Here is a 13,398-nt window from a genome sequence, read left to right on the forward strand (position 1 = left end):
CACACACACACACACACACACACACACTGTAGCACCTCAGAGAGACTTATTCAACCTGCAATCTCCATCTTGAAACTGGGTCTACAAGCTGACCTCATGACTTTGACATCCAGTCTAATATTTTGTACTCCCCCCCCCTTGTCTTCCTTCCCTGCCCCAATACCTAGCTTGATGAAGAATTCTGGAGAGCTCAAAAGCATACCCCATTTTTGTGGTATTTGGTTGGTCCTAATCAGGCCTGACCTGATACATTTTGGCACCTGAGGTGAACCACAAAATGGCATCCCCCTACCTGCCAGGGAAGATGGAAGAGAGTTAAGTTCAACACCAGGAACACCAGGGAAATAAAGATCTGCCTTGGGATTTCCTTCCTCAGTGGATCTTGCCACTTGAGGCTGTCATCTCACTTTGCCTTATGTGGGGAGGCCAGCTTTGGTCCTAATCATAAGATTGCCCAACTGCATACCCTCCAAAATTCCTCAGATGAATGACCTTCCTCACTCCCCCTCCCCTCATTGACCCTGCTCAACCCCCCAATTTTGGTCCCCTCCCTCGCAAAGCATTTTCTGTCAGAAGAACGGCAAGCGCCGCCACCTCTACACCAATGATACACAGCACACACAGCCTCCACCATCCTGAGAAAACCCCTTAATCATAGCTGTCAATATCCAGATTGGAAAATAAGGGATCAGCAGCGGCACGGCACCGGAAGTTGCTTCTGCGCATGTCTAGACATGCGCAGAAGTGACTTCCAGTGCCGGCTCTGCCTGATTTTTGGTGCCCAGACATGGGCAGAGTGGCACCGGAAATTGCTTCTGCGCATGTCCAGACATGCACAGAAGCAACTTCCGGTGCCGGGCTGCCCGTTCCCGCATGTCTGGGCACCAGAAATTGCTTCTGCGCATGCGCAGAGGCGATTTCCGGCAGCACTTGGCAAGTGAGCGAGCAGCCAGCCGGGAGCTGGGACATTTACGGGGTATTTTACAATCCATGGTTGCAGCGGGAAACGGATTTAAATTCGGGGGTTTCCTGCCAAAAACGGGAGGTTTGACAGCTATGCCCTTAATCCTGATTTTGTTTTATTCTTTGGTAGATTTACAAAAAGAAAACACACACACCAATACATTTTAGAAAGGGTCAAGATTAGACGTGGATGCATAAAGCATTAAAAAACAAAACAACGAAACTCCCTACACTCCACTGTGCTCCCCCTTTTTTCTAGCTCAGGGCAGCCCTGTCCTCTGCCTGCACCTCAGAGCCAGCACATCATGTGGGTCTGGGCACCAGCAGCTTCTCCTCCTCCTCACCCACACTCCAGGACCTGCCACAAGTTGCCCAAGGGTGGAGGCTGGCAGTGGCGGCCATGAAGAAGCCATAGGGTGCTCCCTCGCAGCTGCCATCACTCAGGACAAGTCCTGGCTCATCTTCCTCCCTTAGCTGAGCAGCAGCTGCACTGGCAGACGAAACAGGGACATCACAGAAGTAGAGGTGGAGCTAGCTGCTTCGGCGCCCGGAGCGGCGCACATGCTGTGCACCCGGGAGCAGGGCTAGCCCGCAGCAATGTCACCCCCCCCCCCCAGGGATGACACCCGGGGCGGACCGTACCCACCACACCCCCTTCCTCCACCAGTGCCTAGAAGCTGGGGTGCCTTTCATAATTCCAGGACTGTCCCTGGAAAATCGGGACACTTTGAAGGTATGCAACGGCTTATTCTGAAGTTATTTCTCATGGACTAGCAGGGCTGCCTTTGCTTTTTGAACCTTGCAGTGAAGTGAGTGTCCTTACTGATCTCTGAAACAGGAGTCCTGTTCAACATATTCTCCTGCCATGGCTTAGATATTGCAGGGTTCATTCAAGGCGTGCAGCCAGGATGGCAACAAGAAATCTTGCTGTAACAAGGATCTCCTTGCTGCGAGGAGAGAGGGTAAGATCACCATGCTGCTGTCTCCTTGCCTGTTCTTTTTTAAAAAAAATGAGATATGCGCTAGAGCTCATTTTGCAAAGAGAGGGCTAAAGGAAGAAGAGCTGGAAGTGACTAGCCTCAAAGTAACATCTGGAGAAGCCTCTTGTCAGTTTCACTTGGCAGCCACTCAGGCTGAATCTGCAAACTTGCCTCTTCAAAAGCATCATCTATCTGCCCAAATTGCCTTGCGGCTAGTCAGTTTCAGGTCCTGGGTGAGCCCCATCTAATGAAAGATGCAGTTAAATCATCCCCCCCCCCCCTTGCAAGCATAAGCCTCTCATTTACATTTGACTTTAGCAATATTTTTCTCCCCCATCACCTTAGTTTTTTAGGTTTCCGAGAAAATTAATCAGCTATTGATTGCACCATCTTCCGCTTAAAGCAAGTGACCTTTTGACATGTAGCATTCTAGACTGAATTTAAATATTACGCAAAACACACCGCTCTGTTTTGTTTCTTCTAAGATTTAATGCAGACTTTTCTGCCTCTTACGCCTGCAATGTATCTACAGAAGCCTTTCTGTTTAGATATGCAGTGCTTAATGTCAGGCTTTTTAGCAATATGGCACATTAGCTAACATTTTACATTTCATCACACTGAAACAAAAAGCTCATTTAGATGCCTTTCAGAGGCCCTTTTCAGTTGGCCTCTACTTTTAAGACTCTCCAAAGGAACAAAAACCCCAACACAGCCACTGAGGAAAGTGATGCTTGCTAAAGAAAGCTGCCCTTAATTTCTGAATGAAAGGTAGAAAAGTTCATGCTAGTCTGAAAGTCATCTCTTTTTAAAATCCGAATAGTAGTGCAGTGGTAGTGCTGCTAAATTTAGTTTTCTTTGAATGCCCTGTTCATTCAAAACTTGTGTACACAGCGTAAATGCAGTGACCATAACAAAAGGATGCAATTGAGAGTGCTGCGTGGGGCGGGGACAGCACCACTCATCCTGCTACATACTTATGCCGTAATATGAGTACAGTGGTACCTCTGGTTAAGAACTTACCGTAATTCGTTCCAGAGGTCCGTTCTTAACCTGAAATTGTTCTTAACCTGAAGCAAAACTTTAGCTAATGGGGCCTCCTGCTGCCGCCACACCGCCGAAGCACAATTTCTATTCTCATCCTGAAGCAGAGTTCTTAACCTGAGGTACTATTTCTGGGTTAGCAAGTTTGTAACCTGAAGCGTTTGTAACCTGAAGCATTTGTAACCCGAGGGACCACTGTAATGCATGAACAGGGTTCTTTTTATATATGCAAATATATAATCAACACATGTCAGAAGCAAACAGGTACTCCTCTAGTACACAGCGCATCTGCTAACTTGCCTCAGATTTTGAGAGGGAGAACATGCACTATAAGGTTGACCTTCCATCAACTGCTGGCTTCCTCTTCCTGTCTCTTTCTTGTCAAATTTAAAGTGCAAAGCTGCCTTCTGTTTCCCAGCCCCTGCCTTTAGTTTAGAAGGCTGTCACTTTCCAAAGGCTGGAAAGTGGAATTGCCACTCCACTATATTGTTTGTTTATTCGGGCATTATCCCTAGCAGTAATCAATCAGACCTAACAAAAGAGTGTCCCCCAGCACCCAAAACAAATATAGTATTTGTAAATATTTTTTAACTTTGACTTCCATTGTTTCTCCTACGGTATTGCATAGTGCATTTTCTATTGAGACAGAGATGTGTCTGTATTGCCTTTTTATATGACCGGAGAACTAAAAAAAACCTAAATTTAAATAAATCGGTTCCTTTCAGAAGTGAGATGTAAATAGAAAAAAATAAATAAATCACATATGCTACAGTTAGTATGGTTGCTACAAACACTTCCAGATGGCAGTCAAGCAGGCTGCCTTTATGCTGCAGCAGATGTTGCACACAATTTTTCTTCTTTTTGGAGTAAAATAATTAAAGGCGCGGTTGAACTGTCATCCCTTAAATAAAATGCAACAGATCAGTGGATGTCAGAGACAATTCCTGCATTCTACCTCTCCTCATGGCGTGCTCTGGTCCATGGGGTCACGAAGAGTCGGACACGACTAAACGACTAAACAACAACCTCTCCTCAACATTTCAGTGAAAGATAACGTGATTTCCCCTGTCCTCTTAATATATTTATTTGCTACATTTGTATTTTCCCTTCCTCCAAAGAGCTCGAGGCATCCTAAATGGGCTCGTGCCATACAACCAAATGATGAGTTTTAATTGAAAGATAGCACTTGCTGAAGCATCACGAAGGGAGCTTCCTGGCTGCAGTTTTTAACCTAAATCTCTGTGATCCAGGTCTTGCATTCTTCCCGCTAAAGGTAAAAAAAAAAAAAGGTAAAGTGCCCCATGACAGTTAAGTCCAGTCAAAGGCAACTATGGGGTTGCGACGCTTATCTCGCTTTCAGGCCAAAGGAGCCACAGTTTGTCCACAGACAGCTTTCTGTGTCATGTGGCCAGCATGACTGAACCGCTTCTGGCACAACAGAACACCATGACAGAAACCAGAGCGCATGGAAACGTTCGGCTTCCAAAGTGTTTAGCAGCCAAACATGTGGAAACCGAGGTTCGACTGTATAAAAAAGGCACCAGGCAACCCCCCCTGGGAAGAGTCACGACAGAAAAGGCCCATTCTCATGTTGCCACCCTCCAGAGCTCATGCGAAGGAGGCATATGAAGAAGGGCCTCAGCTACAGTTCCTTAATTCCCATAGACCAAGAGAGCAACAAGATGTGAACCTGAAAGTGCTGCGGTGAGGAATTGAATCTGCCCACCTGACTCCTGAGGTCCAACTCCCACTACTTTGACGGAAGGGTGGGGCTCCCTGCCTGTGTTTCATACGACATAAAGGCAAGGGAAGAGAGCTTGCAGCTGCTGCTGCTGATCAGCAGAGGTTGAAAGCCTCACTTCCTATGCCTGCAGAGTTTGATTTCAGACCACATGGGCGATGGAAGCATTTCCTGCTGACTAGCAGCAGCTGCAAACCTGTCTTCCTTTCCCCTGTACAATTTAATTCCATAGCATACTGCAAAGGCAAAGAAAGCATTTTCCTTCAAGGCTTGCAATAAACTCCACTCAGCTGATTGGTGCTGACAGCAAGACCTGCAGGGATTGATTGACTGAACCAATCCCTGCTCAAAGGGGATCCGTGATAGCAAGCCCTACTTTGGGCAGGGATTGGTTGCTTTCATTCAATAACCGTGGGGCTTGCTGATCGATGCTGGCTGTAAACCTCACTTGCCATGGAACCATTGCAGGAAACTTCTTACAGCTGTGTCACATACGATGTCAGTTGTTGGGTGGGGTGGCATACAGCCCCAGCAAGGCCATATTTGACCCACAGGCTGGAGTTTCTTTGTCCAACATAAGTTGCACACACGAGCAACAGTAGAAAGGTAAAAAGCCTTTCCAAAAGTAAAGACAATGTTACAAGATTTTAATACTTTATTCCAAAATGTATAGGATATAAAATGGAAAGCGTAATGCTGGTGGTCAACAAAGGAGGTTTAAAGACTGTCTCAAGGCCATTTTTTAAAAATGTAGTGTAAACTCCAACAAATGGGAAACACTGGCCTGTGAGCGCTCCAATTGGAGACATAGCTGCCAAGTTATCCCTTTTTTAAAGGGAAATTCCCTTATGCTGAATAGGCTTCCTCGCGAGAAAAGGGAAAACTTGGCAGCTATGATTGGAGAACAGCCTTTACCAAAGGTGTCATGGGCTCTGAAGACACTCGAACTCCGGACACAAGGGAGAAAGGTGCTAAGAGGAAGGCACGCTTGGCAAATCCACACCGTGATCAACTCCCGCCCGGAAACCAATGTCCCCACTGTGGAAGGATGTGTGGATCCAGAATTGGCCTCTGTAGTCACTTATGGACTCATTGTTAAAACCATGTTTATGGAAGACAATCTTACTTGGCTACAAGTGGTCACCAAAGGAGGAGGAGGAGGAGGAGAATTTATTATTATTATACAAACTTAGAAATACTCTTCTGGAATATCCCTTTGCAACAAATTTCATAACCTATGCAGAACATTTTATGCTGTGTAAAAAAAGAAGGGGGAAAGTAAATAATATATTTTCAACATCATATAACATTTTTTGCTAGCTCCTTCTTCTTCTTCTTTTTTTGCATTGCCCTCAAATCTGTAGGCAGGTATTCTGGATTGTGAATTTTCAAACACTGAAAAACAAATCCATCCTCTCTACAGATGCACTGTAAGGGAAATTAGAGAGATTATTCACTTAAATAAAGCCATTATTTACAGAACAAATATGCTGAGCTAGTAACCCTAGATTTCAGCAACACGCTTTTGGATTATTATTATTTTTTGCATTTTTCATTTAATAATGTACACCTGTGAGTTAAACCTCTATAGCTACACATTTTGGAGAGATGAATGTTTTTGTTTTTATTCATTTGTACTCAGTTTGCTTTTATTACACGGGGTGGGTTTTTGTGTGAATAATATGTTTCCTTAATTTTATGGGACAGGTAAATTGCTCATATCAAAATGTGCATTGATCCAATCTGATATCCAAATGATTTAAAAACAAAAAACAGAAGTGGTATTTCTTGTAAACAGAACATGGAGTCTACAGTTTTAACATAACGTTTTATGCCAATAATTACTTTTAGAAATTATAATCCTGATCCTCCCCCAAAGCCATAAATATTTGCTGGAAACTCCAAAATTTCTAATAAGTCCATTAATTCCCTGACACTAACAGAAATTCAAATAATCAGAATTAAAGTTACCAAAAAAAACAGTCACTGACACATTATGCTAAACTGGCAAGCCTTCTCACTAATTATTACAGATACAGAAATGATGTTCTGATGCTTCATGCTTGTAAGGTTTTTGGAATCTGCATCACTAATCATTTACTGTAATGTTCTCTGTGCCTTCATCCTCAAATGTGCTGTGCCAGTAGGAAAATACTTGCCTACAGCATAATAGCATATATATTTTTGTTGGCTCATTCTGTGAACAAATACCTTCCTAATTCCAATCAGCACTTGATCATATAAAAATTAAGCAGGAACCATAATGATGGGATACTCCACATGGCTGGCAGTGCGACCCGTGGTAATTTGGGGGCTCTGGGCGGATATTTGCACCCCAGCGCCACATCTGCTAACGACGGCCCTGACCATAGCTGCCAAGTTATCCCTTTTTTAAAGGGAAATTCCCTTATGTTGAATAGGCTTCCTCTTGAGAAAAGGGGAAACTTGGCAGCTATGGGCCCTGACTCACCTGAAGTTCTCTGCTACTACAGAATCGCAATGACGGCCCAGTATGAGGAAGGCAAGGGGTGCTTTTTTCTAAACGCAAGGCAAAGGAATGCTATGTCAGCTAGCATAGGTGCCAACTCTCTGGGGCCCTGGGTGCCCAAGCACCCACAAAATTCCCCATGAGGGGGCCGAGCGCCCACACATTTCAGTGCCAGGGCCATGCACACTGCATGGCACCCACAGTTGTGGGGCCAAGTTAGCACTCCTTTCAGCTAGGGAGGAGCAGAAGGCATTTGGAAAGGTAAAAATGATTCACCCCAGGTATCTTGACACTCACCACCTTTCCCCTCCCCTCCCCAGTATGTCCAAAGTTATGTTCAATCCTCTACATTTCTTCTAAGCAAGTAGCATTCAAAGGAAACATCCCACCATTGAAGCATTATTTATTTATTTATTTAAGGTCCCAGGCTAGGATACAGCCTTAAAAACAATAATAAAAACAATTTAAAACAGCTTTCAAGAAAGTAAAGACAAGAGACTATCTTTCTCGAAAGGACTGGCAAGCACCACTGGAGGTAATTACCAGGTGGATAAACCTGCTCCTAAGATTTACAAGAGAAGTTTGGACTCCATGAAACCAAAAGTAGAACACTGTCATGGAAGACTTAGAGGGCATACTAGGAAGCTAGAAAAAGAACTTTATTACATCTCTTTAAAAGGAACAGTCACAGGAAACTCCTGGCTCCCTTCAGATACCAGTCCAGCACCATCTAGTGACTCAACTATATAATGACATGATCCATATCAACACAATACAAGCTTTCCAAATCTCGCAGTATTTCCTTGTCCCAAATCTTCGGACAGCTCCTGGTTGTTTGAAATGATGTCCATGCTTACATTCGTTTATAGAATGATTGCCCGTTTCTGTGGCCCTCATCTGTTCAAATCTGTGTGAAGTATCACCATCATTACCAGAAAGAAAATTAAATGCCAGTTCCTTGGATTGTATTTCAGAACTGTGATTTAAACACACAGGAGCAAAGAAATTCAGAACCAAGGACACAGTGTCCTTTGTATACGGTATAAGAAAACATTAGTGTAATGGGCAACCTTACAAAATAATACCATAACGTGATTGATCAAAGGGGTGGCGGGGGAATGAATTGCTCTGGGAAATGTCTGAAAGAGGATCGTACTCTTCCTATTCCTTCTGAATTTCACAGCAGAATGTTTTTTCCCCAGGACCTTTGCTTTGCAGAACTGATGTCATCATGATGAGGAACAGAAGCAGCAGGAAAGGACAAATGCCTGAGCATCCTTGACTGTTTCAGGTGAAGGAAACTCAAATCCAGATCACCTCAGATCTCAGGAATTAGAAGATTTGCTGTGTCTTCCTTCAATCCATATAATGCCTTCTTGATTTCAAGATTCGCAGTCACTGTGTAAACATTGTTTAATAAAATAATTAGCAGGTTTTTACACATTTGAACATTGCACTTTCCTAACACACACAATTAGTTTTTGTTTTTTTTATGTGGTCAGTTCTTAATGTGCTTAGATCTGGGGCTCCCAGTGTGACACCCAAGGGTGCCTTCATATACCCTCTTGGGCCCCCTAGGCCCCCTCCCCTTCACATTTTTATTTTTTAACTATTAAACCCCTGACCTAGATTCTTCCATTGCCATACACGGTGTGTATAGAATGAGAAAGAGCACATGTTACTATTGGACTAGCATCAAGCATACAAATGTTTGAGTTACACAGAACCTAGTATTGTACAGTAATAAAAAGCTGTTAATTTTCTGGAAAAGTGTTATGATTAGGTCAAGACTGAATGGAAATTCATATGTTTACACACTCTCAATGCAACACACGTTGGCACAATGAAATGACAGATCATATCCTGATCTGTCGTGAGGTGGTTGTTGTTGCCAGTCTCTGATCTGTTCCCCTTGCCGATAACCAGAAGAAACCAAGATTGATTGTGGGCCAGCTCAAAACTCACAATCTCTGTGGAACTGTGGTGCAATGTAATTAGCATGGGATTTCCTTCAAGAATCTATTGCCTGCAAAGTCTTTGATTTCATGTGCTGAGTGATTGATGACCTTCTCCTGCCAGCTTCCTTCCTGCACTTTCTCTACCGTCCCTTGCTTTCTTTATACCACAGGTCCCTTTCTGCCTTCTTGGTCCTCGCGATTTCACTGTCTGTAACAGTTTCTTTGGTGCCACCACTTCCAGGCAATTGGTCCGCAGGCCTGGGAAGCCTCACTCACCCGTTGGGGTGAGTGGTGATAACAAGAAGATAAGTCAAGGTGGGGCATTCCAGCCTGGTGCACACAGCACACAGCAAGTGTGTGTGTGTGTGAAACGGTTGCCATCACAAGTCACACTTATGAACCACCATGTTGCACCCGACTTTGCTTCCCTGAGTCATTATTCTGCATCTAGATAACCTTTGGGGGGGGGGTCCTTGTAAAATGCAAAAGTAGGTCCCACAAACCAGAACAATCCAAAAATTCACTCCCACCACAGAATCAATTGGATGAGACTGTAATGGTTTGAGAACCTTTGCTGGCAGATCCCCACTTCCCCAATCTTACTGATTGGTTGCTACAATCAAGCCTATCTGCAAGAAGAAAATCTGCTGAGTGCTTACACTGAACTGCATCAAATTACCCTGGAGGAAATGTCCACAGAAGTTTCCTCAGGGCACTTGATTAGACACCTTTGTTCTCGCATCGCACACTTCAATTCTCTAAAGGGTGTTCGTTGTCACCTGAAGCTCTCTATGCCTTTTCCCTTAGCAAAACATACCTAATTTCAAGTAGCATATCATAAAGGACACACGCCTACACTATTGCCATGATTCATAATAAAGCAGAGCCACCTAGTGGTCCCAGTGATTCTTTCTCCTCCCCTCCCTCCCAGAAATCCACGCTGCTCTTTTATTTACAGAAGGGATGGACGAAGAGTAGATTAGGATCTACTGGCAGATCTCTGTGTGAGTCACAGTAAAAAAAGCTTTCTGACTTCCAGTGGTTTAACAATAGCAAGTAAAATCTTCAAGTAACTCCCTTTCTATGTGCCTCGCCTGTAAAATATTAGCATTTATTGGTTTCCTTTGACCATGGCTTAGTGAAGCCCCCCACAGGCTAGCTTTAGAGCAGGCATCCCCAAACTGTGGCCCTCAAGATGTTTTGGCCTACAACTCCCATGATCCCTAGCTAACAGGACTAGTGGTCAGGCATGATGGGAATTGTAGTCCAAAACATCTGGAGGGCCAAAGTTTGGGGATGCCTGCTTTAGAGGTTTCTGTTAAAATCCCTCATCTGTAGTAACTAAAGATGTTTATGAGGTGCGGTAGGCAATTGCTGTCCCTCCTCCCACAAAACACTACAGTGGTATCTCGACTTATGAACAACTCAACAACAACAAATGGCCGCGAGCTTACGAAAGGAAACCGTGGTGGTTTTAGATAGGGATTTTTCAACTTATGAATGTTTAGATAGGGTTGCTTCGACTTACGAATTTTTCCGTTTCCAATGCATCCCTATGGGAAATTGTGTTTCCAATGGCGCTTTTTGACTTACGAATTTTTCGACCTACGAAGGCGCCATCGGAACGGATTAAATTCGTAAGTCGAGGCACCACTGTATTTGAATCAGGCTCTGTCCCCTGCTGCAATTTTGCACTGGCTCTGGTTGGGGGACCTCAGTGGTTCCTGTAAAAATAAAGGAGATCCCTCAAGCCTGAAGTTTGCTCACCACTGATTTGCAAAGCCGGTTTTCAAGAGCGACCAGTCAACATTTTATTCCAGCATCTTGGAAATGCAGCAAAGGCGGATGATTTCAAATTTTGCCCTTCTCCCCACCCGCCCCCCCCCAAACACGGATATTTTCAGCCACTCTAAGAATAAACATAGAAAGCATAGGAACCTGAGTCAGAACACTAGTCTCTCTAGCTCAGTATTGTCTTAAACTAAGTAGCAGCGGCTTTCTGGGGTTTCAGACAGAATATGCTCCCAGCCCTACCTGAAAATGCTGGGGAATGAACCAGGGACCTTCTGCATGGGAAACAGATGCCATGCCACTAAACTATATCCCTTCCCCTTAATGTTTGTGGCTTGTGAGAGGTAAAGGGGCAACCCAAAGGCAAATTCTATAAGAAACGGGGGGGGGAGTGCTTTGGAAAGTGCATTCATTGTGTTAATTTTATTTTTTTGTAGTTCACAGTTACTAGAACAGTGGCTAATCGTCTGTTTAAAATGCAACCACAAAATGTCTTTGTACCTTCAACACATACAGGTGAAACTCGGAAAATTAGAATATCATCGAAAAGTGCATTTATTTCAGTAATGCAAATTATTATTATTAATTATTATTATTATTATTACAAATGCTTTCTTTTGGAAATTCCACAGTAATAAAACAAATAGTTACAATAATACAAAAATAAACATCGCTATTACATTTCATTAATTACATTCCATTTATAATTGACCCGCCTAACGACAAATAATTACAATTACAACAAATAAAGGCTTGACATATCTTGCTTTGCATGCCAGCATCTATCTCATATATTGGTTTCGCCTTTTAAGTTGCATTACTGGGGAAAAATGCACTTTTCGGCGATATTCTAATTTTCCGAGTTTCACCTGTATATCAGCTACATAAGTCCTTTGAATTTTCTTATTATACTAGCCACTCAGCATGTATAGAACCAGTGAGCTGGACAGAAACACAACTCCATCTTAGGAATAATCCCTTCCAAAAAGATATATTGAATTAGCAGCGGACAGTTCACAAAATGAAGTTCCGCATCCATCTCACCAATGAGACTAATAAAACCCCATCTCTCAGTGGTGGGGCAGAAGTGGGCTAGCAAATCTATCCTGTGCCTCAAACAACAGAGTAATGTTGATAAGCAAAATAGATTTCAGGGTCATCTGCAAAGAAGAAGAGACCATTGTTCAATTTTGGATCTATTGAAGCTGACAGTGTCCCTTTCAGAAGTGTAATTGGAGAAATCGCAAGTACCTTGGGCTGGCATTGCAGTCTTTTTCTTCTTTCACAGGAGGCAAATATTCACATTCAGCTAAGAAAAGATTGGAGACAGTGAAACTATTAGCCTGGGGAATTTTGTGAACGTCTGTTCAATTTGAATAGCAATGACTGCCCTGTAGACTCCTCCAGGACCTGGGCATCATTTTTTATTTTTATTTTTATGTCTGCAGCCATTAGTCCATTTAAAACCCTTGTGGATAAGTCAGAAGCCATAGTAACCTTTGTTTTATTTATTTCATATATATATATATATGCGCAGAGCACCCATCTCTAGCACTTTGCCTTTGTTACAAGCTAAAAATAAAAAGGGTAATAATAAATTGCCCATCATACAATTGTTTATGTCACGTCTGTTGTTCCGCTGGATTACTCCAGCTGGTGAGTTTGTGTGCTGTTGTCCTTTTCATGCTGTTGCTGGGTAGCACCCACCGAGTAGTGGCAAATCAATGCCGCATGCCCACTTTGAAGACCCCTAGCAAGGTCAGGGCTTCACTTTTTAAGGCAGGGTCCGTATCTTCTGCCAGGTACCATAATGTCAGGCTCACCGCAGCTTACTGCATCAGGCAAAGGATAGAGCGCCAAACCCACTGGTGCCAAATTAAATTTGAAGCATAGGTGCCCAGTCTAAGAAGGACAGCCATGTTCACACCAGTAAACCTCTCCTATCTTGTGCTGGAGATTGGACACCTTTAAGCACCTGGGCTCTTCATTCCAATGCTGCCGTTAGTTGGTAGTATTTCCATAGTATTGCACAATTTCGTAAAGGTATAGACCAGAGCAGGGGTTGCTAACCTGTGGTCCTCCGGGTGTTGGACTACAGCTCCCATCAGCCCCAGTCAGCATGGCCAACAATGAGCAATGGTGGGAGCTGAAGTCCAGCAACATCTGAAGGCCCACCAAGTAAGCCCCTCATTTACACATCATGGATATGTAATGCTATCCCAAAGTGATTTGATCAGCAGACAACATAGCTGCCAAGTTCTCCCCTTTTTTAAGGGAAATTCCCTTATGCTGAATAGGCTTCCTCACGAGAAAAGGGAAAACTTGGCAGCTATGGCAGACAAGGAATGCCTACCAATTTGCTTACCTGGAGGCCTCACAAGTTGGACATAAGGCATCTGTGTTTAGTTGTATGGGACTTTACAGTCCCTTCTTCAA

The 13,398-nt window shown here is 43.6% G+C and overlaps 1 protein-coding gene across 2 annotated transcripts in view; it reads right to left on the bottom strand.

The window, feature by feature from the left end:
• Positions 1-7,851: 7,851 nt before the first annotated feature.
• Positions 7,852-13,398, bottom strand: part of TMEM154 (transmembrane protein 154) — a 31,307-nt gene continuing 25,760 nt past the window's right edge. For both annotated transcript variants that reach the window (XM_035113456.2, XM_060278657.1), the window contains exons 5-6: positions 12,214-12,271; positions 7,852-8,611 (exon numbers count right to left, since the gene is read on the bottom strand). In XM_035113456.2, the coding sequence (XP_034969347.1) occupies positions 8,596-8,611; positions 12,214-12,271 (74 nt within the window). In that variant the 3' untranslated portion in view covers positions 7,852-8,595. The remainder of the gene's footprint in view (positions 8,612-12,213; positions 12,272-13,398) is intronic.

This window comes from Zootoca vivipara, chromosome 9 (assembly GCF_963506605.1).
Source record: "Zootoca vivipara chromosome 9, rZooViv1.1, whole genome shotgun sequence".
Lineage (NCBI taxonomy): Eukaryota > Metazoa > Chordata > Lepidosauria > Squamata > Lacertidae > Zootoca > Zootoca vivipara.